At 43.1% G+C, this 27116-nt stretch overlaps 1 protein-coding gene across 1 annotated transcript; it reads left to right on the top strand.

Moving 5' to 3' along the window:
* Positions 1 to 1743: 1743 nt before the first annotated feature.
* Positions 1744 to 27116, top strand: sh2b2 (SH2B adaptor protein 2). Its single transcript, XM_085430183.1, has 9 exons — positions 1744 to 1953; positions 12318 to 13251; positions 19769 to 19870; positions 20110 to 20201; positions 20586 to 20686; positions 20791 to 20952; positions 21075 to 21277; positions 21801 to 21975; positions 23534 to 27116. The coding sequence occupies exons 2-9, from the start codon at positions 12349 to 12351 to the stop codon at positions 23866 to 23868; spliced, it is 2073 nt and encodes a 690-aa protein (XP_085286309.1). The 5' UTR covers positions 1744 to 1953; positions 12318 to 12348; the 3' UTR covers positions 23869 to 27116.

Below are 27116 nucleotides of genomic sequence, written 5' to 3'. Positions count from 1 at the left end.
TCCTCCACTCCTGTGAATCTGGGTCTGTGGTCAGCTGATTTGTTTATATGCCCCTGTGTCTGTGCACGCTCTGAAGAATGGATCAAATATCCTGTTTTTCAAACTAATAAATGTATTTTTCCACGTACTTATTCTTTAAATAGCACGCACAGATAAACAGGGCATCCAGCATTGTGTCAGTGGCAACAATAAAAGGGTGTGGCTCCTTTAAGGGCAGTGTTAAATAGATCAGTGTAACACACACGCACACATAGCCCCCCCAGTGCAGGAAGATGCGGTCAATTCAACCGAAGACACACAGAAAATGACAGCATTTTAATGCGCCTTCAAAATAAAAGACCCTCGTGATAATGCTGAAAGTGATTCAAAAATTTGCAACGAAAGTGTGTGTGTGTTTTCTGTGGATGCTAAATCTGAACAAAGAGTGAGTTATCTTTAAAAATGATTTTAAGGAACCAAGCAGTTTAACTGCACAGCATGTATTTTCAGTTCTGTATTTCCATGTTCAGATAACGGAGAGCGCAGTGCACTATAACTCATAGAAACCAGGCTTCAGTCAGTTTGTGATCACCCAATGAAGAACACATGTGTTTAATATACAGAAATCAGCATTGTGTGATCTGAAAGTTGCATTAAAAGCAAAACTATAAACGGCCCCACTTTTGTTACTTCCCTGGAAAATTTTCTCTTATATTGATAGAAATCCTGATTGATCATAAAACTAATGATAAAAACAGCTAGAAGCTCGTTTTCTACTAGACCAACAAGTAGAAACACTGCAGAGTATCATCATCACTGACTTTATTCATTACTCATTATTAATCTATTCCTCTCTTCTAGTGTGACTTTTGTCCTGTCTTCTTCCACTCACCCTCAACCTTTCAGTCCTAAGTGAATTAGATTTTTCTTCCTGTTAAAAGGGAGTTTCTTTTACTTCCCACTGTTGCCAAAGTCTTGCTTTTGTGGGAGGGGGGTTTTCTCTGTAGGGCCTTTACCTTACAGAATGAACCCACTTGAGCTGACTGTTGTTGTAATGTGGTGCGATATAAATGAGATTGAACTTAACTGAAATTATTTGGAAGACACTTTTCTGTTTTGCTACAGAGGTTTATAAAATGTATTTTTATTATTAGTTATTATGTAATTTAGGGAATCTGTGGTATACTTCCTTTTTTATGTTCCTGAACGCTCATTGCTTTCTAAAAAAGGACTCATAGTAACCAAGTACCACCTTAGTTTAGTTTAATATTATTTATATAAGAAATTCTTCCTGTTTTCTAGTATAAATTTGGGTAATTCATACATAATAAATCAAGATTCTTTGGTTTGAAATGACAAGTTTGTGGTATATATAATTCGCCTAAATCATAGCTGTGTTACAATACATTCATCTAACTTTAGTCTGTATTTCATAGTGTTTTCCAGAATATGATTATAAAAGTACCACTAAGAAAATCAACAAAACCACATGATCCCATTGTTCTGTCAGATTGACCAAGCTTGTTCAGGTTTCCATAATTCACAATAAGGAGCTGGAGAACAACTGGCACGTCACACATCATGTTAATATCTTAGGAAAAAATGTCCTCGTCCTCCAATTTCCACCCAGACACAGCTACTTTTGGCGTGTCTGTGAACATATATAATCAAGCTTTTTACAGGCAACTCATTCCTTCCCCTTAAACTTTTAGCTCTATTCTGAAAGCAGTAAGCGGAAGTAGCAGCTTTTGTGACTCTCCCTGGTTGATGGTGGTCTGTGGAGAGCGGAGCCAGGCGTTCAGCAGGAGCAGCATAGTGCGTCGAGCGGAGATGGAGGTAGAGCTGACCGGCTGTGAGCTCGCGTAAAGACAGCAGCCGAGCCCGGGGAATGACCATGTTTGATCCCGAAAAGTGAACAACCTCACCGGGATCGCCTCAGACACACCAGCGTCATGACAGCACTCCTGTATTGAGGTGAGAGCTGATGGCACCGCAGAAGCCGTCGCTGCGTTTTATTTCTTATTTAGCGCGTCTGGACCATCCTGACGCGCAGGGTTAGACATTTCTGCAGAGCCTTTCTCGTGTGCTCGTGCTGACAGCAGAAAGGAGTCAGCATCGTGATTTGTCGAGGACAGCAGCAGCAGCAGCACACCTCCAGGTGCTGAGGCGGAGAAGACGCTGCTCTGTTTGGGTGTTAAACCCGCTTCATCCCCGCAGCTTAAACCTGCGCTCAGAGCCAGGCAGAGAGCGAGTGCGGTCTTTTGATGATGATAGCGGCTTGTTTGGGGTGGGGGTGGGGGGGGTTGTGTGTGAGGCTTCCTGGTTTTGAGGGGGGTCGCGGTGTAAGAAGGGGGGCTTTTCCGATAATCTGTTTAATAGACTTGGGGGAGTCGGTGTGGTGGCTCACAGGAGGGCTCGGGGGGCCTGATGTGATCTGGTATGATGTACAGTCCGGTTCCGCTCGCGAGGATCCAGAATCAGTGTACCAGCTCGTGACTCTACACGCGGACTCCCATTCATCGCCCGCGTTTGGACCTGTGTCTGTCAGCCATTCAGCAGGAGGCTGCTGCCGATTCCCATTCATGAAGTCCAGTGCGCAGCCTGCACAGCGATTCACTGTCGGCTTTAAATAGGCTCCCCGGGCCTGCAGTGGGCCTGTTATAGGCCTACTATTGACTTTCTCTTATGTGTCTTTTTATTGGTTATGTGAGACAGTCAGTCAATATGAAGCCTTATCAGTCAGATTGGACCAGGATGCGGGCCTGCTCGTATTTGTTATGTTTACATCATTGTACCATTCTGCTAACACTCCTCCGAGGCTGGACTGCGTCTCTGTCTCTAGGTTATGGTTTTCTATTGAAGTAATAGAAGGAAAACAGCATATTATTCCCGTATTTTCTAACTAAATTCTCTAATATTGCACTGGCGGTGCTGTTTTTGTTTTGTGATGTTTAACTAGGATTTTAAATCCCCACATCATTATGCTCTTCTGCATATGTTGGGGGTAACTATGGTTACTGTTGCCTTCCTATCAGCTCAATGCAGTCTGGCCATTCTTCTCTGACCTCTGACATCAGTAAAGCACTTTTCACCCAAAGAACTGGTGCTCATTGGATATTTTCTCCTTTTTGGACCATGACCTGTAAATTGTAGACATGGCTGTGCAGAAAGTAGCTCAGATTCTAGGAGAAACCTTTGTAATATTCTATGTGGTTAAAAAAGACTTGAGGATACCATTACTCAAACTTTGACATGTACCGACATGCCTATTAAGCTTAGCTATTTATTATATGATATTCAATCAGTTAGATAAACATAAAAAATATTTCTTGTGTAACTGAAACAGCGTCAGGGTGGTGGGTTACTTTGGCACAGGGAGGGGTGGGGTAAACAGGACTGAGTGCGAGTCCATTAAAGAGCACCGGTGGCGACTACGCTCACATTCATATCTACAGCTAACCTAACATGCATGACTGTGGACTGTGGGAGGAAACTGGAGCCCCTGGAGGAAACCCACACAGGCACACGAATTATAAAAATAACCAACAGATTGATCAGTAATGAAAATTAGATTTCTGTGCAGATCTAAATATTCAGATTCAGATTTGCTCACGTTTTACTTTACATCATTTAAGGCGTGTGAGACTGAAAAGATGAAATACGATGACTTCATAAGAAAACTACAGGGACAAATCCACGGCTGAAGTTAACCACAAAGTAATGTTACATAGATCTGTGTAAGCGGCTGTCTCCAACCTCTGTCGGCACTATCATCGTGCTGTTTTCTGCATCAGCTTCACCACAAATTAAAAGCCCATCTAGTCCAGCAGCTGAAAGACTCGACGCTCACACAGGTTGTACAGTATTCCTCCTTCTGTGTGCTTCTTTGTGAGAGGCCTGTGGTCATCTGTGAAATTAGTTAGACCTGGTGGGTGAGAGACAGGAAATGGAAGTCAGTGGTGCAATGTGCATCTCCCACACACTTCGTCCTTTATCACTGGCTGCCATATGGATGCTTGAGCTCACTCAACATTTACATTGTCACCGCTTGCCAGAGGAAGCATGTGAGAGAGTGAGAGAGAGAGAGGAAAGTCTGCCTGCAGAGGACACGCTAATTTATGTGTTTAATATCTGAGCAATGAGGCCGTACCTACATCATTAGTAGCGTCTGGGAAAAAAACTCCCACAGGTGAGCCGACTCAGTTTATTTGTGTGCAGTCACAGTTTGGTGATTTGGTCCTCAGGAATGCTCGATCTCCATCACCACTGGCTTCTTATCATTGTTGTATCTGTCTGCCGCTGCGCGCACATACACAGGCTCGCACAGACAGCTCAGGCATATCAGTGTCTGGATCAGGGCTGTATAGCTTTCATAACGTCTGTCTGCGTGCGCCATCACCCGTCCAGTGAACATAGACGCTCTCTGCGGTGGTCCTGTGTTACAGGACAGAAACTCTTCCAGGCATTCAGGAGCTTTGGGGAGAAATGAGGTTATCACCGCTTGGGTTAAAGGTCACTGACCAGCTCCTCTGAAGTGAACAGATCTAAAAGTAGTCGAAGGTCGGGGTCTATCACTGCTGACCTCTATTTCTGCTCTTTCTCTCGCTGCAGCGTCTAATCCCCTTCCCTATCATACCTCTCTATCTCGAGTTTCTCTCTCCTGGGATTTCACTCTTTTTTTTTTTTTTTCTACATCTCTTCTGGTTTTCCTTCCACTCCCATCATCCTTTCTTCGTCTGTAGTGGCAAACCTGGAGTGCATAGTACCCTTCTTTCTCTTTTGCTATCTTTACTCCTACACACACCTGGAAGACTGCTGTAATAATCCGTATTGTGTCTTCTGTAGGTGAGTCAGTTTTTTGTCAGCGTGACTTTCCTCCTGTGTCTGCTTCGGTCCTCCTTTAGCGTGAAGTATCAAAACAAAAGAGCTATCCTGTTTATTCTGCAGCATGTTTCTGCTGCAAAGGGAAATCTTAATTTTGCATGAAGCATTTTGATTCATCTCTTTATTTAAAGGCACTATATGGAGCAACTCCAATATTTAACATTAATGTGTTTGGCAGCTGATGTGCAGGTATGTTGCAGTACAACTTTGAATGGTCTTAAAATGGTTTCAGGTATTAGTACTGACTGACTAACTTTATCCAGAATTGGTTGGTTGTTTTAACTGTTTTAATGTGTTTTTCTTGTTTTGTTTCTTAAGTTTTAACTCATTAATGGGAGGGGATCTATTTCAACTCTATACTTTTATAGTAGTGCTGTGCTGTTATAGTTACTTCACACGGGCAAAACCAGACAATAGGCAACGCTTTGGTTCTGGTGGAGATTGGATAAACGTTGCCTGGTCTAGATTTCGATTTCTGCAGCCATATTTGTGAGGTAGGGTCAGAATCTGGTCTAAACCAGAGGCTACCTTTGCATCGTTGCTGCCCATGTCCATCCCTATATGAGCACAGTGTACTCATGCTCTGTTGTCTACAGGTCATGCACATGTCACAAAGGGCAATCAACTCAAGCTGGTGTCTTAAACACAATCAAATGGCCTCCACAGTCACCAGATCTCCATCCAATCTACTTTTGGGATGTGGTGGAACGGGAGATTGACATCATGGACGTGCAGGAACTTTGTGATGCTATCACGCCCACATGGACTAAAATCATCAAGGAATGTTTCCAGCAGCTTGTTGGATCCAACCCAGTAGTACCAATCCATACCTAATAAAGTGTCCACTGAGTTTGTTTAGCTTTGGCATGTATGAATGGTGCGCACAAATCTGTGTGCAAATGCACACACAGAGCATAAACACATAAACAGTATATTGTTTGTCCATTTCAAAGCGCTGCCATATTTCCATCTTATATAAGAACACATTAATTCAGAGAGCGCTGAAGATGTTGTATGTGTACATCACTGTACTGAGTGTGCTGCTAGCTGTGTGCTGTCCTGTATAGCAGGCTAATCTTAGAAAACATGTCTGGGCTCAAACTCCCTGGAGTGGGAGCACAACATCACCAATCATCCTCATCAGACAATCGCAGAGACTGTGCTCCTGGCACGCAGCTGCTTGCAGCATATAGGGCATATAAGTCTGTTAAAAGGCAAGTGCAGTGTTTATCCCTGAAAGTGCACAGAAGTAGACATGGCTACATAAATAAAAATCCATGTGCATCCGGTCCGCTTAGCTAAAGTATCATTTCCTCAGTAGCTCTATATTACTACCCAAAACACCACAGTATTAATCAGGCATGTGTAATTCCTACCTCTGCTCAGTTCAGTCCTGTGAGAGCTCTACAAGGTACATGAAGTGAATGGATTTTGTATGATGTGTTTTGCAGGCTATAGCCAATCACTTCTCCCTGCACAGTAATCTCTCTGCAGTCTCCCCCAGAGTCAGTTTACAGTTACAGACAGAGCTCCCGACCACCTGACAGAGATATCTGCCCCCTCCCCTGGGGGAACGCACCAGCAGGAGGAGGTGGTGGGTGCACAGGAGTGGTAGATTTTTACAACCGATAGGGACAAGTAACAGGAAGGAAAAGGGCCTTTCGAGGCCTGGAGGATGGAGGTAAACATTTTTAGATTCCCCACGACTCCCCTTAAGTCTGTTTTATTTCTTTTGCTTCCAAATCATTGGAGCTGAAAAAAAATCTGAGGGGAGTCGCGGCAATGTGAGAAACTACAGGGTGCCCCTGCTCCCCCCATCCTGCAGTTTGTCTCCCTTTCTTTACGCTCCCCTTGTCTCCTCCACCTCCACACATCACTGATTGTTTTAGCAGCTGGCCTGTGGAGCAAACACATGCCCCCTTCAAGTGGTGGAAAAAGTATTCAGGTTCTTTACTTTATCAAATGTACCTATACAACAACAGAAAAATACTCCACAGTAAATTTAACGGCCTTTGAGTTAAAGTAGAGTTAAAGGAAAAGTTTGCTTGTTGTGATAAACCTATAAATTGCTCCTTTGTAATTAGAAGCAGAAACAGGTGACTCGCTGCTGTCAGCAGTGGAATATTTAGCAGCTAAAATGCTGAATATGTTCCTCACACACATCCCAGATCAACACGCGAAGGCCGTTTTATGCCCGAATTCTCAAACAATGGTAATTTTAAAAAAGCCATTCATAGGTGTAGTTTATCATGAACTTTTCACTTTTTGTAACCATATTACAAAGAGCTTGATAAAAATGAGACTTTTTAGAAACGTTTGAAAAAAAGCAAACAAAAAAAACTCCAAAACGTTTGCTTTTGACTTTTGCTGTTTTTCTACTTCAATACTACTTTCTTTTTTTGTGCCTTAGCAAAGTAGATAAATTTTTGCATCACCAGCAACACAACATAGTGTTTGCTTTTTTCAAGTGGAGAAAACACAGGAAGTCACAATAACAGAAATGTAGCAGGTCTGTGACAATACAAGTAGTATGACAGGATTTTCCATGCCTAAGTTTTCTGTGTACTTATAGATGACCTCCTTTATTAAAAAGTGGTTTTAAATCAGTGGCATTCTATATCATTAAAATGTTGACTTTATATTTTGCTCAAAGGACACAGGGTAAAATGTTAGCATGGTTGCTGAGTAGCCTACTTAATGCTACATTACGTTAGCTTAAGCTTTTATGTAGCATTAGCTGATACAAACATTTTAGCCCATAGAAAAATAACTGCTTCCACAAAGACAGTGCCAGGTGTCCACGAGGTATTTCCATACCTGACTCCTCTTAGTACCTTTCTTGTCAGTGAGTTTGGGCAGAGCCATCACAGCACTACTCCTGTCTGTAGATATCCTCTCCTGCAGCACATAAAGACAGGCTAACGCAGTTGTAGATGTATGCTTCCCCCTAACACTAACTCACTCAGTCATCAAGTCAGCATGAAACTCAAGCCATGAGTGAATATATTGGCCAGAGCACAACATATTCACTTAAAGATATCAGTTTAATCTTAATGTGTTGTTAGGTTTATGAAACTTAAACTGTCTGAAGTACATCTGTCAAACAAACGTTAGGAAAAAGAGTTGAACCTTTCCCTCCGCTTCAGGTCAAATGTAAAGTGAAAAAATGTGTTCCCAAAACACATTTCTGGTCAGTACTTCAAGTAAAGAGCTCAACTATTTCCACCACACACCTCCCCCCATCACTCTGCTTTGGCTGTTTCTGCCATCATTTAAACTTTAGATCCTCGTGTGTCTTTCCAGTATGTAGTCAGTCTCAGTTTGCTGAGCCTCAGAAAACCATAATGCCGTCCACTTCCTCCAGCGTCTCATGGCTTGAGTTTCATGCTGACTCGATGACTGAGTGTGTCAGTGTTAGTGTGTGTATGTGTGTGTAGTCATTTCAGTATCCTTGAGAGAGGCGCATCCTCATCTTTACAGAAGGGCAGGAGTGTGAGAATCGCACCTCACAATGTGTTGTTGTTTTTCTGCTGAATGAGTGGAAAGTGGGCCCAGTGCAGGTTTTTAAATAGCTGAATGGATATTGACTTTCTTGCCTTGGCAACAGCAACAGCAACACACACACAAGCAGACACACACACACACACAAGGCGAGGGAGATAATTATTACAACACTGGGTTAAATCTTGTGTGCCGTGAAAGAAAGAATGAATGGATGTTTAGATGAATGAAGTGATAGATTCGTGAATGAAGTTCATGAATGAGTGGAAAGAGAATTTAGCTTTTTACTTTTAAACGTTTAGCAACTTTCTCCTAATAAGTTTTAACATTGGGGATAATAAGACATTTACTAATGCTTTATAATCAGTTATAAGGCATTATAAAAGCAAACCTTGTACTGTTGAGTTATGAAAATCACCCTGTATACTTTCTAATAAATCTAGGCTTGAATGGTCTTTATAATATTTAATAAGAGTTAATTGTAATAATTGGTAAATGAATGGATTTGGGTTCAGGTCCATTGTCACTCTTTCCAGAAGCTATACTGTTCTGTGGATGCCTAACACGTTCTGTCCTACCTGAAATCAATGATGCACTTTGTCTTAATTTGCTAGTCATAATATTTTTACCTTCCATCCGAATTTGACTGGCTGATTTCTATTCTTTGACATTTCCAGTCAGCAACATGCAGTTTACATTTTTAGGTTCACAAATGATTTTTCTTTGGTTTGTGAAACTGAACAGAGTCACAAAATGACCACTGTGTCTGTCTGATACCTCTTAGGATGTATTTCGGTGCCTCTCTTTCATTTTTCTTCACTATTCAGTATTGGTGGTACAGTCGCCTCACAGCCAGTAGGTCCTGTGTTCAAATCCATTGTCCAGCTGGAGTCTTTATAGGTGGAGTTTGCATGTTTATCCCAAGCGATCAAAACTTAAAAACGTCTTTAGGCCTCCTCTGTTTCAAGTAAAGTATGGTAATTGCAGTGACACATGTTACATTTTGCTCCAGTGGACAGTGCAGTGCATTCCTGTGGAGCTTGATGGATTATCTTTTTAACCCTTTAAAGGCATAGATGCAACTTTGGACATTTAAGAAGAAGAAAGTGTGTACATTATTGTACTTTATTGAGCCCCGTGGGGAAATTGCTCTCTGCATTTAACCCATTCACTCAGTGAAGCAGTGGGCAGCCATTGGGCACCCAGGGAGCAGTGTGTAGGGACGGTACCTTGCTCAGGGGTACCTCAGGGTAGCTGTTAAGGGGAATCGAACCCCCAACCTTCCGATCATGGGGCAACCACTCTACCTACTGAGCTATCCCTGCCAACATTAATCTGTTGCTAATTTGCGATTTGTAACTGAGTGAATTGTGTGGACTCAATGCATGAAGACTCCTTTATGCTTAGTTCAACTGAATTCAGCAGATTTATTATAGTTTTGTATTTTCTAATTAGTTTTTAATTCGGATTTCATTTTAACTTTATTTTTTTAACAGTTTTTCCAGGACAGGTTTTCTTGTTTCAGTTTAGTTTTTATTGTTTGAAAATGTTTTCTTTTACTTTGGTTTCAATTGTAGTTCTATTTATTAAAAACATTTTTTTTTTTAAATGATATTGTATAGCAGATATATGTCAGAGGTAAGATTTAGGAAAATCAGTACACGTATTATAGTAAAAACTGTTTTTTCCACTTATCAAGTTTCAGTGAATTCATTAAATCGTGCTGGCACACCCTCTGCATTTACGATTACGCCGACAGTCACTACAATCACCAGTTAACCTGATGATCGTCGTCAGATGGGTTTAAACCCAGAAGCTTCTTACAACGTAAGCTGCATCCAAAGACACATTTTTCACTCTCATGCACACATGCAATCCATGGGAAACATGGATGCATTCAGGAAGTGTCTCAAGGACACTTCAGTATACAGATGCACGAGCTGGGGATCAAACTGATGTTTTGAATAGTTGACGACCTGCTCTAAATCCCGAGCCACCACAAACACTATTTTGGTGGGTCATAGATGAGAACTGGGTAACTGGTGAGGAGTATAAAGAGGTTCATCCAGAAGATGTGACTAAAATAAACCATAACTTGTACATCTGTTTAAACTGAGACCCCTGACCCACCCGCTTCGTCACACTTAAATGAAGTAAAGGAGTAAAATAAGTCCAAATTCCCATAGATTTGTGAATAGCTGCAGTTTAAAGGAAAACATTAACCATTCTCATTTTTTCCCTTGTTAATCTGAGCCGTTCCTTTACTTTCAAGTGTCTCTAACCATCACCGCACTCCTCTAAAATTTTAACACCAGGTCTTAGAATCTAAGATGTGCTAGTGAGCTCCCTTTATCACATCCTCTCTGTGATCTGGCAAACAGTTTGTTTCAGATCTGTGGGAGAAGAAACGAAAGAAAGCGACTGGCTTGTAGTTGAACATGCGTGTCAGACTTCATTCCAGCGGCGAGAGCGCTAATCCTTTCTGAAAAGACAACCCACACTGATGCTTTTGAAAATGACAACAAAGCTGCTTGCCAGAGAAATTCCAGGAAACTCTGCAGTGCAAATGTATGCATGATTTGGTTTAAGAGTGCAATTTCAGTAAGCAAACATTTGAGCTCTTACTGTGAGTCAACTGCCAAGAGAAGCCCGGCAGCTCTGAGAATAAGCCTTCGCGGCGCGGGGAGTGTTAGCTGTCCCTTTGTGTATGTTGCCCGGCCTGCCCACTCACATGTTAACTTCTTTGTTATCTGCGTTCTTTTACAGAAATAATCAAACCAGCGTGTTTTTGATGGTTTGGCACTCTTTGCTAATGCTGTGTTAGTCACTCGCGCGCTGAAGCAGAGAGAGGGAGTGAGAAGGGGAGGGAGGTGAAAACTGTCGTTGGATGTTGCTACTGACACAAAGATGGTATGACTCTGACTGTGCAGCGAAGAGTTTTTGCAGTGATGTGCTGCGCTCTGGCATTGCTGGGGCCAGAGAGGGTAGGTTGAGGAGTGAATCATGCAAACGCACACCTGCTGGAGGGCAGAGGAATGCAAGGTTGAGTGGATCAGAGCAACTCTCATAAATACTCATTATTTAGAAAAGCGCCAACGAGTGAGACACACAGGATGTAAAGAGGATCGGTTTGTGTTGAATTTGCAATCCGCGCTAACCTGATCTGACAGAACACACTTCCAGATCGTTCAGATTAGCTCAGCGCGCGTCACAAATGATCAATTGGCGAGGCTCAGAAGTGATAGAGACCGAGCTTTTGTGGATCATTTCCTTTCGATCCGCTGTCACATCGAATCTGCGCACATGGCAACTTCAGCCCTTCATGGCATGCCAGCACTGCTCATAATCTTGGACTGTCACACATCTGGACTCAAAGTCAAAGTGAATAAAGCCCCAACACAGTGAAATGGGGGGCTGTTTGTGCGCCAGAGCTATAACGGCAACTGAGGACACTCGGGGCACGCTTTCTGTCATTCTCTGGCTTTTTAGAAACGCGGTGGCGTTTATATCCTCATAGATTGATATTTTAAAGAGGTTTTTCTTTTAGATTGAATATCTTCTTACGATAAATAAACTATTAAAAAATGTAATTGTCTGTTAGAAAAATGACAAATAGGCTGATTTCACATATCCTATAACGCTGTTAACATTGTGTACATAAATCATAGAAGAAGCTGTTTTGCTTAACAGTGCAAAAAAAGTAAAAATGTGTAATATTTTATTAGTAAATATTTCACTGAAAATCACTTCATTTTTCATATGATTAAGATGTAAATATTGTAATGACAAACAAGCTGGTTTGCAGTCTGCCTCATCTTCTTCTTTGTGCCATCACACATGCAGGCTGTGCCACAACTGTTGCGTGTGACATCCAAGACCAAGAGATGGATAAATTCATGTCGCAGTCCATTTATAGTTTCCACACTAACTGTGCTCTTCTTCCTCCCCTTCAGCCTCTCCTCGGTGGGTTGGCATGGCCCAGTGATGAACGGAGCGGTTTTGCCCGGTAGCCCCGAGCTCTCCTCCTCGTGCCCGCTGCCCGACTGGCGAGAGTTCTGTGAGCTCCATGCTCGAGCCTCTGCTGCAGACTTCGCTGACAAGTTCCAGCGCTTTCTGTCGGAGAACCCCTGCTATGACTCGCCAGGCGCCGATGCCAGCTTCTCGCAGCACTTTGCCCAACACTTCTTAGAGTGCTTCTCTGCAGCGCTGACCCAGGCCCGGGAAAACCAAGCATCCTCTCCGGGAGAGGACGGCTCCAACACAGCGACAAAGTACAGCATCGTTCCTTTCCTGGGGATCCAGGGTTGCCCGCTGTCCTACGGTCACGACCTTTACCAGAGACGCAAGGACGCCGGGGCTTCGAGTGATTCCCTGGACAGTATGGACAGCGGAGGGGGAGGAATAAATGGGGGAGGCAGCGGCACCACTGCCTCCAGGGGCCCTCAGACGACCCACAAGGTCTCCGCTCTCGGACAGTCTCGCAGTTCAGAGGACGTTTCAGTCAGTCACCCAAAGGCTCGATTCAAGAAGGGCTTCTCCCTGAGGAACATGAGCCTGTGTGTGGTGGATGGGGTGAAGGAAATGTGGCATAGACGGGCTTCCCCTGAACCCGATGCGCCCTCTGGGACCAGGAAGGCTAATGGGGGAGGAGGAGGGGAGGCTGCGGGCGGGGAGAAGTGGTCCCAAAAGCTTCGGCTTCCACGGGGTTCCCAAGGCCACAAGGCTGAGCTCCTGGAAATCCAGAGAGAGGGAGCACTGAGATACATGGTGGCTGATGACACAAACTGTATGGGTGCTGCACAGTGGCAGAAGTGCCGCCTGCTGCTGAGGAAGGCAAAGAGGGAGGAAGGGGAGAGGTTCCTGCTAGAGTTCTATGTACCACCCAAGGTATATCAACACTGATACTCTTATCAATACTTGGAATGTGCTTATCATAACAGCAGCCCATTCTTATTACACATTGGCATGCTAACCAGTGATGTTTATTGTCTAAACTTTATACTTAGCAGGCATGAAGGTGTACAAAGTAAGCATGCCTCTGAGGTCAGGTGCTCCCTGTAGACCAGGGATGTCAAACTCACTTTATGTCACAGCCTACAGGCAGTGGGCCGGACCAGTTAAAGGTCCGAAGTTTAACTAAACATTTAAAATATTTAAGATAATATAAGCCAAAGAAGTGCAGTTTCAATAGAACATCTCAGTTTTTCTTCACGATAAAGAATTGCTGCTGTCATAAATGAAAGAAATTTGTCAGCACAAAAAATTTAATGGGCAGCACGGTGGCACAGTGGTTGGCACAGTGGTTAGCACTGTTGCCACACAGCAAGAAGGTCCTGAGTTCAATTCCACCATCAGGCCGGGGTCTTTCTGTGTGGAGTTTGCACATCTCTGTTGCTTGTGGGGCTCGCACACAAGAATTTCACTCGCATGTGCTGTGCCAGTGTGCCTGCACATGTGATGTGACAATAAAAGTGATTTGATTTGATTTTTGATTTGTTCTCCCCGTGTTTGCGTGGGTTCTCTCCGGGTACTCCGGCTTCTTCCCACTGTCCAAAGACATGCAGCTTGTGGGGATAGGTTAATTGGTTAATCCAAATTGCCACTAGGTGTGAATGTGAGTGCTGTTGTCTGTCCCTGTGTGTTGGCCCTGCGACAGACTGGCGACCTGTCCAGGGTGTACCCCGCCTCTCGCCCTATGACAGCTGGGATAGGCTCCAGCGCCCCCCACGACCCTGAAAAGAATAAGCGGACGCGAATGGATGGATGGAAAAAATTAAATGTGTAAAATTACAGAGTTAAAGTTCTGGTAGCTCATGGCCCAGACTATCATTTCTAGAGTAGATGGGAACTTTTCTTTTATCTAGATGTTTATCTACTACTTAATTACTTTGACGTTGTGTATGAATGGCAATGGATGAGCTCATTATCAGTAGGAAAAGCTACACAACCAGGAAAATACAACAATACAATAAAAGTCCAAAATCTTCACTCTCCTTCAGTTATTCCAAAGACATCCAATGGCCCAGATTGGAGTCTTTGCCTGGCCAATTCTTGCCCCCAGGCCTTATGTTTAACACCCCTGCTCTAGACATTTTAAAAACCATGATAGACAAAATAGGACAGCTGAGGAAAGGTGAAACTGTGCTGGAATGAAAGGTTTTAAATCTTTTGTGATAAACATGCCTAACCCTGTCTGGGTTTCCTTATCTAACCACTGAGCAGGTGTTTGACTTTAGAGGCTGACTGTTTTCCACTGCGATTGCTGCTTGCCTAAACTCTAGTAGCATTTAAAAAAAAAGGTTAATAATGATGCCCTAACCCTAACTTATTAACTGCAGACTTTTCAGTTAATAATAAATTGAGGAGGTTGCATTTTAAGTTTGGCACATCCTATCAGCGTCATTCGCTGGAGTGAGCTGTGTTTTCATGTGGCTCACATGTTTGATCAGTCAGCCATGACCAGAGAACCGAATGTAAACACACAGCAATGTCAAATATAATCGCCTAAGACCGGCAGCTTTGTCATTATTTGGGTCAGTTAGGAATTTGAAAACATTATCTATGTCAAAATGAATTAACGTTGCATAAAAACCCATAACAGCACCGTCTGCCGAGGCACTTACCAGTAGTCGTGTACGGGCTAGTCTGGCTGGATCTGGTATCAAGTTTCTTGACCCATCTCTGGTGGAGAGTTAAGGAAAAAATGATTACGATGAAAATGGATCAGCTATTATTTATTATTATTGCATTAATCAGATAGTTGTTTTTGGCTTTCAAATGTAAAAAAGTGTGCAAAACCTGAAATCCTTAGAATTTGAGAAGTGGACACCAGCTCTTTGTTGTTTAATCTAATAATAATCCTGAAAGATGTTTTTCTTATCAGTCAACTAAAACAATAATCTTAAGTGTCTCAGATTGTTGTTGTTGTTGGTCGCGTGTTTCTTTTGGCCTGTTCGTGCTTTTGACAAACTGATATAGTTAATCTCCGTCAGAGATGAATAAATATGGGTGGTCAGAGCTTGAAAATGAATGCAGCTGAACTTTTTTTGGTTTGTGGAGATGTTTGGCCTCTCATCCGAGAGGCTCTTTCAGTTCTTACACAATGACGTATTTCAACCCCCTCTCAGGTGACTCACATGAGTCATAGCCTCACATGATGGCGGGGTAGTGTCTCATAGAGGTTTCACCTATGGACACTGGCCTTTGGTTCGTGTGAGGACTCACATGGTCAGTAGTGGGTCACCTCCAAAGGGGTGGTCTCTACTCCAATTGTTTTAAAGCTGAAGAGGCCTCTTGGATAAGAGGGGACGTGTCTTCACAAAGACTAGTTTGACCCGAATCACTGAGAACCAGCACAGACATAGTGCTGGATGTTGTTTAGATGCTAAAAATCTGACATTTTAGCCTGTTGCTATGTGGTTGCTAGGATGTATAATTCAGTTGTTCTGTATATACGTGAGCCGTTATTGATGTGAAGACAATAAGAAAACTATAAGAAGCTTTTATTTTATTTTCAGATGTTGTAGTTGCATAAATGCAAAACATAAGTCTTTTCAGCCCATTGCTAGAAGTTTGCGAGGCAACATGTATATCCAGTATAAATATGAACCTTTCGGGACCTAAGATTGTACCCGTGTGCCACGTTTGGTTGCTCAACCCCTGATCATGATAGGGCGGCCGAAGACTCAAACAAACAAACAGAGATTTATGTTATTATAATAAGATTTCAGCTAAGTTCCTCTTAATTTTTAGTAATTTGTCCTCATCTCCATATATTTTAAAGTTTTTCAGTGTTCTCAACATACCCAGCTGACAAAAACAAAAACAGATAATGGTATGGAAAAAGAAACTAGTTTTTTTCACAGCCATTATTGGTATTGCGAGTTCTGTCTTTAGCAGTTTTAATTTTCCAAGCTTAGTTCATTTCTAGTTCCTCAAGTCTATTTATAGATTAGGAAAATGTTTAAAAAGTGATGAAGTAATAAAAATAACCAGTAGTAGTAGCACTTCCTAAATTCTAGTTTTAAATTTAGTTGGGCGATCCAGCCCTGCTGACGCAGAACGACACAGTTCAAACCATGCGCTCACGTGTGTGCACACACCCTTCACATTTGTCTATATGGGATTTCCAGATCATTGCCCCTGACCTTAAGTAGGCCACAAGGCTGTGCAGCTGATTGTGTGTAAATCTGCCACTGTCCTTTGATCATGGCTGGTGGGAATATGGGGGAGAGGGGTAAGGACAGGTGGGATGCAGACGTGGGGGGGGTGGGGGGGTATGAAAGTAGAAAAGCTGAGACTGTGGGAAAGAGAGGGAGAGAGGAAGCTCTTACATTGATTTCTATAAGGTGAGGGGATCACAAAGTTTCCCTTTCATGTGCAAAAAATAAATATCGATCGCTTCCGCGCCTTTGGCAAACTGTCAGCAGTGACCAACTGAAAATGGGAACCAAAATAGTTTTGTCAGTCACTCGAACTCTGCCAAGTTGCTAAGAACTACAAAAAGAACAAAAAACGTAATGACGGCTCTAAAGCAGTTTCATCTGTTAACTTCTATTAACATCCAAACTGGGAAAATTATTATCAGCTGTGAACAAGCCTGAGACTTCAGAGCGGCGGTTACAGCCTTGATGACACATTAATTAAACACATGCATTTCGACGGTCCTGCTCTGCAACTCTCTGACTTGCTTTATCACTGCCATCGTATTCGCGCAGTACAAGCCATAACAGTGCAGAGTCAACAGTGCATGAAAGATAAACTGACTCATAAAATCTCACTCTTGCCCGCTCCTGGCTCTGACTCCAGCTCCGTCCCTGTCAGGTCCATCTATCTGCTGGCTGCTCTGTGTGGCAGAGACGGCACACTGCAGCACGCTTTCGCTGCCTGCATTATGACACAGCAGCAATGCCTGAGATAACCCGCTCTGGTTCGCACCACAAAACTAACCTGCACAAACTAAAGAGGAAGAGTAGCAGCAGAGGCAGTTAACCTAAGGACCAGCTTTAAAGGTGGAACTATTGTGCTTATTTTTAGCTCCACATTATTTATTCAGTTAAGTTGAATTCAGTTTTATTTATATAGCACCAAATCACAGCCACAGTTGCCTCAAGGCGTTTTACATTGTAAGGTAAAGCCTCTACAATAATACAGTGATCTGATGACTCCCTGTGAGCAAACACTTGGTGACAGTGGGAAGGAAAAAGTCCATTTTAACAGGAAGAAACCTCAGACAAAACCAGGCTCAGGGAGGAAGACGGGACAAAAGACACACTGTAGAGGAGAGCCAAAAATTAACAATAACTATTGATGAAATGCAAAGTGGTGTACAATTACACAGAGAGTGAAAAGAAGTGAGTGACAAAGAAACACTCAGTGCATCATGGGAAGCCCCCAGCAGCCTAGGCCTGTTGCAGGGTTACTAAGGGAGGATTCAGGCACACGTGATCCAGCCCTAACTATAAGCTCTATCAAAAATGAATGTTTTAAGCCTAATCTCAAAAATAGAGAGGGTAAATGTCTCCTGAATCCAAACTGGAAGCTGGTTCCACAGAAGATGAGCCTGAAAGCTGAAGGCTCTGCCTCCCATTCTACTTTTAAATATCCTACAAACCACAAGAAAACTACCAGTATGAACGCAAAGTGGTCTATAGGGGTGCTATGGTACTATGAGGCCTTCAATAAAAGATGGGGCCTGGTTATTTAAAACCTCGTATGTTAGGAGAAGGAGAGGTGCACTACTAGGACAAGCTGCTCAGTTTATCTGAAACAAGCTGTTTTATCTTCTATCACTTGAAGCCTCAGCTATTGGCTACAAGGGATTAGTTATATGCTGACCTCATTTTCTGAATCTTTTGCATTATTTAATATCAGCATCCACCATTGTAACTGTATTTGTACGGGCAGAAAATAAGTAAAAACATGTGTGTACTTTTGGTCACTACTGCAGCTTTCATTTCATGCATTATTCATTGTGAAATGCTAAATATTTATTTATCAGAGCCTTTACTTTCAGGAAAGTGACTAATATAGAAACACAGTAATGCACATATACACAGCAGTCAGGGAAAGCTGTTGCATGCATGCATTCGTCTTGTTTCAAACTGTTTTACGTCCTGTCATTATACCAACTCAGAGCCTTCTATGCCCTTGAAAGAAGCCAAGCCCCCTTTTCAAAGTCACTTTTCTCACTTATCTCAGATAATAACCACACACTATTCGAGTTTTAAGCACAAACTGCTATGTGCACTGGTTGGCTTTTCGACAGACGGAGCCCACTTAGATTGCACAGGAAATAGTTTATTACAGGAAATGGTTTTTGACATCTGATCCAAAGAGAGGGATTGTGGGCGGGGACAAGAGCCAGCTGCACAGGTGGATCAAGATGAGGACGGTGTTTTCTCCAGACAGATCAGCTGATAAAAGCCTCTGACTGACCATCAGTCAGTCAGCCTCTTCCCACTCCGCCTTTCCTGAAACACACACAGAAACAGCTCACGGCTCACAACCTCGGCACACATTCACCGGATCTGCTGCGATTGTCATCTGGATCCAACTCTCTGCAGAGGGGGAACATGAGGCCAGCATGTTTTCTGTGTTCACGCTTTTATAAAGCCTTCCTGTGTCGTATTTGTTAGTCAGCCAGCAGGAATAATCGCCAAAAAACAGGCTTTGAAATGAGATACTGCATAAAATCTGAGCCATGGAGATATTTAAAAGTTATTTAAATGAATGTTAATTTCAACTGAGCGGTCCTATTTAATCTGTGGGTGTACTGCTAAGGCTGAACCAAATGTTGTGACTGCATGTTGCCCCTTAATTATCATGTATGAGAGCGAAGTTTGAGGGTTTGGAAAAGTTATCTTTGTGTGTTTCACACTAAAGAGAGGGGGTAAAGTGGTGAAGTGGTACTATTTAAACTACCGCACTACTAATTTAAAGCTAGAAAAATACACAGTTTCTACTTTTACAAGTGTTGCAGTTACCTCCTGTAGGATGTAACCCAATGTTTTTCTTTTTAACTTTGGACCAATTATATTTGCCTCCTCTGCTTTGGGACTTTTATAGTCTAAGGTCATCTGAAACAGGGCTTGGTTCACAATTTCAGAACACAACGGAAGGATGTTTTACATGTCTGCAACAGAAAGTATGAGTAGTTCAGAAGCAACTTTCCCACTTTAGATTGTGTCCTTAGTTTTTGGAGGCAAATGTTAAAGAGCATTTTAAAAAATCAACTTATTGTATATTAGCAAATGCGTTTATTTGGTTCCAACACCTTCATCTTACCAACCTTGGCTCAGTCCTGACTGACCTGTTGGGACTCACTGGTGTCAAGTGCAACAAGCTTACTTTATGCCTTTAGTATGTGCACTATTTTTAATATGCGTCTGTTTGTATGTTGTAGTCCTCAAAGCCCAAAGTTAGCATCCCTTTATCAGCCATTGTGGAGGTGCGGACCACCATGCCGCTGGAGATGCCTGACAAGGACAACACGTTTGTTCTTAAGGTAGGAAATACACAAATATTTGTGCACAACAACTTCCTGCTTAACATCAATAACACTGAAAAACCCTACATATGAAACAGAACTTAAAAAACATCTGGTATGCAAATCAAGTACACCATGACTTTGCTGAAGTCAAGTTCCACTTCACCTGTTTTTTGGTGGGGTTTTCTTTTTTTGCTTTGACGTGGTGCACTGAACACAGCTCGGTGTATGACTGCAGTTTTTGGCTGCTTCCACAGGTGGAAAACGGGGGAGAATACATCCTGGAAACCATCGACTCGCTGCAGAAAAACTCGTGGGTTGCTGACATCCAGGACTGCATAGACCCCGGGTAAACCACCAGATAAATATTTGCTGTTGACTGAAGATGGAAAGAAGGAGAGAGGGACGGAAGCGGGGGCGGAGGAAAGAGTGGACGGGAAAAGGGGGAGGAGGGTGAACACACACAGTCATTAATCATCCAATTACTAGAGTTTTTGACAACTTTCTTGAGCATAAACATGGGCGAGCTTGCACCGCGGACATTCCTGCCCAGTTTCTTGGACGAGTGGACATTTGTCAGTGCAGCTCAGGACATAAACAGAAAGGTCGCTTGTGTAGGTGCTTGTAGGATTTGTGTAGAGTCGTCTGTTAGGACTCACTGATGTTTGTTTGCTCATGTGTGTGGATGTGTATACGTTCCTGCGGTTCTTCTGACCCAACTGCTTGTGTACAGTGACAGCGGCGATGACATCGAGTTGGCGTCCTGTCCTCATGGTCAGGCCTCCAAAGAGTGCTCCATGGTGGCCTCTTGCAGCTGCGAGCTGCTTTCTGAGGGTGAGCGTAGAGACTTTTTTTTAGTCTCCGATGCAGCACCGTGTAACATAACGTGAACATGTTTTGACACTGACCAATACAATAATGTATAAAAACATGTTTAGGAGTGTACCGTGCTCCCGAGAGATCGTGCTCTACAGCAGCAGAGCATTACAGCACCTCCTCAGTCCGTTGCAGGGAACCTCCTTTTACCCAGCACCCATCTCACATGCCTTTAGAGCGCTTCCTCCAATCCCCAGAGGCCCAGGGCTCCAACTCCTCTGCAGGTAATGATGAATTCATTTTATTTTCCTTACAGGGTGATCCAAGCAGGTTTACGAGAAAATAAACATGAGAAAATTACAGATGGGGAAAAATAAACCGTGGTTTCTCCTGTGATGCTGCTTAGGTGGCAGTGAAGGATCAAAAGACTCAGATGGAGATGCCAGTTTGGCAGGTTACCCGTGGTTCCATGGCACGCTGTCCCGCGTACGTGCAGCTCAGCTGGTGCTTGCCGGTGGGGCGAGAAGCCACGGGCTGTTTGTGATTCGTCAAAGCGAGACGCGTCCGGGCGAGTACGTCCTCACCTTCAACTTCCAGGGCAAAGCCAAGGTGAGATGATTAGATGGACGATCTGCAATGTCATGTGACTGAAACTTGCACATTGGAAATGATTTCAGTTTTATCTGGTGAGCTGGAAAAAATAAATGTTTATTTTTTATTTTCGTTAATTAAAAAAAATTGGCAGCTTTAACTAAATGACATACATATTGTTTTGTTCTGTGAATTCTGGGGACTGCAGTTGCTCAGGCTCTGGAAAAGCTGCAGTAATGTCAATGTTTTATGTTCTCTTATGTAACATGATCCCTGCACATCACATCCTGCCAGCCGGCAGTGCTGAGGAAGTTTCAGCTGCTACCTCTTCCTCTGGTGTCAGCCTTGGGCGGTCTGCCACAGCAATAAGTCTCTCAAATAATGTCCTGACCTCTATCTTGGTCTGGTTTGTCTGATTGTTTCTGATGCTCACTGTGTCTCGCACTTTGCTTTGTCTCTCGTTTTTCTCCTCTTCTTTCTCTACTTCCTCTCTCTACTTGTTAATGCCCCCCACCCTCCACCTTTCCACTCTTCCTACCAGCACTTGCGTCTGTCAGTTAATGAGAATGGGCAGTGCCACGTCCACCACCTCTGGTTCCACACCGTATCGGACATGCTGCGACACTTCCACGCCCACCCCATCCCTCTTGAATCTGGAGGCTCAGCTGACATCACATTACGCTCCTATGTACAAGTGCAGCGGAGCTCAAACACAGGTAATCAGTGCAGTAACTTACAACACATGTTGTGTACACTCGACGTTTACTTTATTTTGGTATACCTTCTATTACTAGTACTTTCCCATGATTTGAGTCTCAGCACTCAGATATGGTCTTCTGCATTCCTTAGTTGTAAAAAGTGGTTATTTAAGTAACTGTTGCCTTCCTATCAGCGAAAAGCAGTCTGACCACTCTCCTCTGATCGCTGACATCACTCACTGGATTTTGTATGTTTCTTTGTAAACCTAGAGATGGTTGTGGGAAAATATTCCAGTAGATCTGGAGTTTCTGAAATAATGAGGCCAGCCCATCTGGCAGCAACACTGTGCCATGCTCAAAGTCACTTAAATCACCTTTCTTCCCCTTTCTGATGCTCAGTTTGGACTTCAGCTGGTGATCTCAGCCGTGCCATCTCTACATGCCTAAATGCACTGAGTAGCTGCCATGTAATCAGGCAACTGGATATTTTCATTAATGAGCAGTTGAACAGATGTACCTAATAAAGTGGCAAATATAATTTTAGCTGCTAATTTGCTGAATTTTTACTCACAAACCTAATAATCATTAACACTAATGATTATTAGGTTGTTATGAACTCAAACTCAGACTCCACGTAAGGTTTCCTGTGGAGCTTTGGACCTGTTTATATCTCACTGTTTATCACATGAACCCTGCAAACTAGTTCAGGCGAGCAACTTGAGCTCCACTGCATCATATACACGTAACATATTATACTATTTATGCTGCAGAATTTCCCATCTGCTCACTGCTGCCTTGCTTTTCTGCAAGCTGTTTCAACCCGTTCACCATCCAGCTGTCGGCTCTAGGAAGGATTCACTCACCAGTTTTATACGTAGAATATTTGTGGAAATCGATAAGCTTGGACCTAAACTCTTAACTGTAATAAATCTGTAACTGTAAAGTGTAACGTCAAACCAGTGGCGTCATTACTCCACAGATCTGATGTAGGTAATATAACTGGATACACTGCAATGCACCAGCAAAGGCAGAGAATTCGAAAACTGCAAGCTGGTAAACACAGATGTAAACAATACTGGATTTAAAAGACCCACCCCCACCTTCTGCCCTCCACTCTCCTGGCATGGGATAAATGCCCTCCTGTACAGGAGAGTGAGGGGGCGATTATACCGCAGGAGTTTTGCATGCAGGCCGAGACTCCGGCTCCTAGCCACTCTGGTGGTCACAAAGAAGTCCTCTGTTTCCTCAAATGCTGCACACACTCACGCACTCATTGACAGACACACGCACACACACACACAGTGAGGGTTTGATTCAGGGTGTAAAAGACTTTATTGATACGCTGGTCAGGCGTGTCTTTGGCAACAGTGTTGTCGGTGTTATTGCCCTCTGAGAGAAAGGATAATAAAGGAGGTTCGCACCGCCTGTGTTTACACACTGCTCTGTGAAGAAGCTTTTTACAAGCAACTCTCTTAATGGAAGCCAGCAAACAAATAGCAGTAGCAGAGAATATTCTGTATAATTAATATGTCCTCTATTAAAAGGATCCCTTTCTTCTCCCCACAATCTCCTACAGATGTGACCTCGCCTCCAGTCCTTACTCCATCCAGGGATGCAATGTGCCGAACAGATTCAGCCCAGCCAGCTCTTCACCTTCCTGGAATCGCAGCACCTACGGGGCCTCCATCTGATGCCCCACTTTCCTCAAGCACCTCCTCCTCACCCACCGCCCTTCCCTCCCTCTCCCGCAGCGACCCAGGTACTGGAGGAGGAGTAGGTGGAGGCTTGCAGAGCCGGAGCAATAGCTCTGAACGTCTGCTGGAGGCCTCTAGTGGTACATCTGATGACTATCATGATGCTGATGGGACTCGCAGGGCCCGAGCTGTGGAGAACCAGTACTCTTTCTACTAAATGACCCAGGCCAGGTCCAGAAAGTTGGAAGCTACATTGGGCTCTCCTCTGCTGATGATGAAAATGGTCCAAATCACTGGATCACTAAGCGTCCAGTTTGTCGGTTTTTATTTCAAGGCAATTTCCTGTTCCTCTGATTTGACAAGGGATGGGATGATAATGATCCTTAGCAGCGTGGCCATGCTCATAAAAACCCTCCGCCTCTGTGGATTTCTCTGTGGATGCCGGTTAATGGGAGACAGTGAGGGCTACAGGTAGGAAAGGATGGGTTAAGGTTGAGAAGAAGCTGTTTAAAAAAAACAGAAAAAGGCTGTGGTGAATGTAATCGTAGGTGGAGAAAGCAAGAGGAAGTCATCCAGTAGAGTCGTATGGCTTTGATTCATCTCTACTGACCACTTCCCGTTCACCCTTACCCATAGTTCCCTGGGAGCAGAGCCCGTGTCACCACCCTGCTGAAGGCTTGCGAGTTTAAAATGACCCCGAAGAAACAGCCCCTCCCTTATGAGCTCTGTTAATGTTTGTAAAGCTGCTTTGAGCCCGTCCCGGATATCCTCACTTTCCCTGTGGGCTTTCCCTACAGAGTCCTGCCCTGGGTCTTTGCTCTCCACTAACATAAGTACAGCAATCATGGGTGTGTTAGTGTTAGCTCGGAGATGTTTTTTCCCAAACATGTACAGCCTAAAGGGTCTTAGTGCCTGACAATTATCTGATTAATTTACTGTTTGAAACATACCGAACCTGCATACCTGCATACTGAGAGCATTTTCTTCTACACAGACACACACGGTCATATGTTGTGTTACAAATCAGTTTAAAGCTGTTTAAATGGAACATGAACAATAGAAGTCTGCACGAACAGGGAAGCGTGGCTCCAATTTTGTCGTCCTACTGGGGTATTTCTATGAGTGTGTGGTGGTGTAGTAGAGTGCAAATATTTTTCGATGATCGGTGTGCTACAGTAGTGTTTCTGAAACATGGTTTTCGGGGTCCCTCCATCTGGTGACGGTTCTGTATTCACGCTCAGCATATGAATAACCTGTAGATTAGATATCCTGTTTATATAGATCACATTAAAGTAATGCCTTGAAAATATAATTATACCAAATCCAGCATTTATCGGAGGGACTTGGGACATGTTGTTTTGAATGGTAGCAGTATTGTACACTGTATATGTGGCCTGCAGGTGAGCTTTTGGGTGTGACCTGGAATGACACAGCTAGTTAAATAAAGGGTACTACATGGCCATGCTTGAATGGACAGATATGGCATCACTGCTTTAATTTGTGCCGACATGGGAATAAGCTTTATGCAGAAAATTATTCAAGAAAAACATAATTTTCACAAAAGGAAAAGTGTGACATTTTTGGAAATATTGCTAATAACTAATTAGTGTAATACAACCAGAGCCCCGTCACTTCCTATCACTGCCTCTGTTATACTTACATTGGAGAGTGAAAAGCAGCAAAGCGTTCAATGAATGGGACAGAACAGAGCTAAACATTAGCAGAACTTATTTGGACCTGCGCCGGATCATTTCAATTTTCGGAAAATTACTGTCAGTCATTTTGATTTTCTTACAGTGGAACAGATTTTGCTCGTTGCAAGCTAGAGCCACACGGGATTTATGACAGGACATCCTCCCTCGGAGGCGTGTTTCCAAAGCTGTGACTCGGACTGACATTAGCACTGTAGTCAAACTAAAACAGAAACTCGCCTGAGTGTAAAAAGCAGTCGGTTATTGTGGTAAGTGGTGACTGTTGTCAGGTGATTGCTGGTAGAAATCGCACGGTGCTTATTTGATGTCTAGAAACCAGACTTGTCACTAGGTGACCCTCTGGAAAGTAAAAACTGAACTATATCTATGGTGTCAGACACTTTTTTCAAAAACATGGTCAAAATTTGAAATGCTTTTTGGCCACATGAATGTTACAGCTACCACAGGACCAAAGTTGATTCTGGGCTATCTTGCAAGTGCCCCGTAGTTCAGGAAGTTCTGTTTCCTGTGAAGCCACGCTGCCAACAGGTAGCTAATTTAAATCAAAGACTGGAAACACAGGGAGCAGTTTTCCTGGCCAAGACTCGCTTGTGTAACATGTACAACAATATGTTCTGATTGCATGCTGGACTAATTTTTGGCTGGAGCTACTTTCCAAGCAACCTGCAAGCTCGCCCAAACAGAGCACATACTTGCAGTTTGGGATTTGTGCTAAATAAAGGAGACATAAATGAGCCTCGGAGAAGCTCATAGATGGATATTGTCACCTCTAATGGAGTCAGCCTATCTTAGCTGAACCCTCTTTACCTCCAGTCTTAAAACTGGGGCAGGCAACATGATTTTGGCACCAGTGAGCAATAATCCAAGAAAACTATGATTGGATTCCTGCATCTCTCATGGCTTTGTTTTGAAGGTTTAAAAACTCTAACCTGTGGTAGGGAGACTTTGTCCAATCACAGGTATTTTCAGGCCAGATTAACTGTGCAGTATAGAGAATTTTAAGTCCATCTGGAAAGTGTTGGCATAGTAGATTAAGCAGAACCCTTCAAAGTACGTGCATATGCTAGTGCTCATCAGATGAAAGGCTCTTAGATTACAGAGGGCAGATGAGGAGTTTTTTCCTTCTAGATTTCTGCCTGTTACACTCTTATTCTAATGAATAATCTAAAAGATAAATTTGGCAACTGCAGCTTCACATTTCCTGTCAGTCATCTCAGCAATCTCTTGGCAAGGCAGTGAACAAGCATATTTCCTAACATGTCAGTCTTTTTTTTTTTCTTTCTCCTTAAAGCATAAAAAACAGACAGTGCAACAGCCAAGCGAGCAGCTGTTTGTAACAGGTGGCACATATGCAACACTTTTCTTCAGTTGTAATAAACATATCAAGCGTTAACTGCCCCTTCAAGCGTGGCCATGTAGCCTCACAGGTGATTGCAGTCGAGGAGCGGACGGAGCGGTTCATGTGCCAATTTGAATCCTATTTTTGAGACATATTTATTCCTCAGCCGTTGTAAAATTACATTTTTCCTATTGAGTCTTACTTATGTACAATTGATTGATTCTTCTTGTTTGTTTGCAAGAAAGCCATCTCACATATCGCAGATTACTCATCGTCTCCCTTTTATTTTCTTAACACTCCTACAGCCGAGTTTTTCTGTTGTCTGGCTGAGTTTTGAAGAGTCTGTGCAATTTTGTACAAAGTGATGTACTTGACATACTACTTTATATTTCTGTGAATAAAATGTGAACAAAC

The sequence above is a fragment of the Copadichromis virginalis genome, linkage group LG14, assembly GCF_057382275.1.
Source record: "Copadichromis virginalis isolate Kocher_CV1m ecotype Utaka linkage group LG14, C_Virginalis_male_GT1.1, whole genome shotgun sequence".
NCBI classification, from domain to species: Eukaryota; Metazoa; Chordata; class Actinopteri; order Cichliformes; family Cichlidae; genus Copadichromis; species Copadichromis virginalis.
This window is presented reverse-complemented; position numbering and strand designations above follow the sequence as displayed.

Excerpts from the sequence above, each read along its gene's own strand:
- sh2b2 (XM_085430183.1), top strand. The coding sequence starts at position 12,349 with ATGAACGGAGCGGTTTTGCCCGGTAGCCCCGAGCTCTCCTCCTCGTGC. Across the intron at positions 13,252-19,768 it reads AGTTCTATGTACCACCCAAG|TCCTCAAAGCCCAAAGTTAG; the intron begins GTATATCAACAC and ends TGTATGTTGTAG. Across the intron at positions 20,953-21,074 it reads GGGCTCCAACTCCTCTGCAG|GTGGCAGTGAAGGATCAAAA; the intron begins GTAATGATGAAT and ends GATGCTGCTTAG.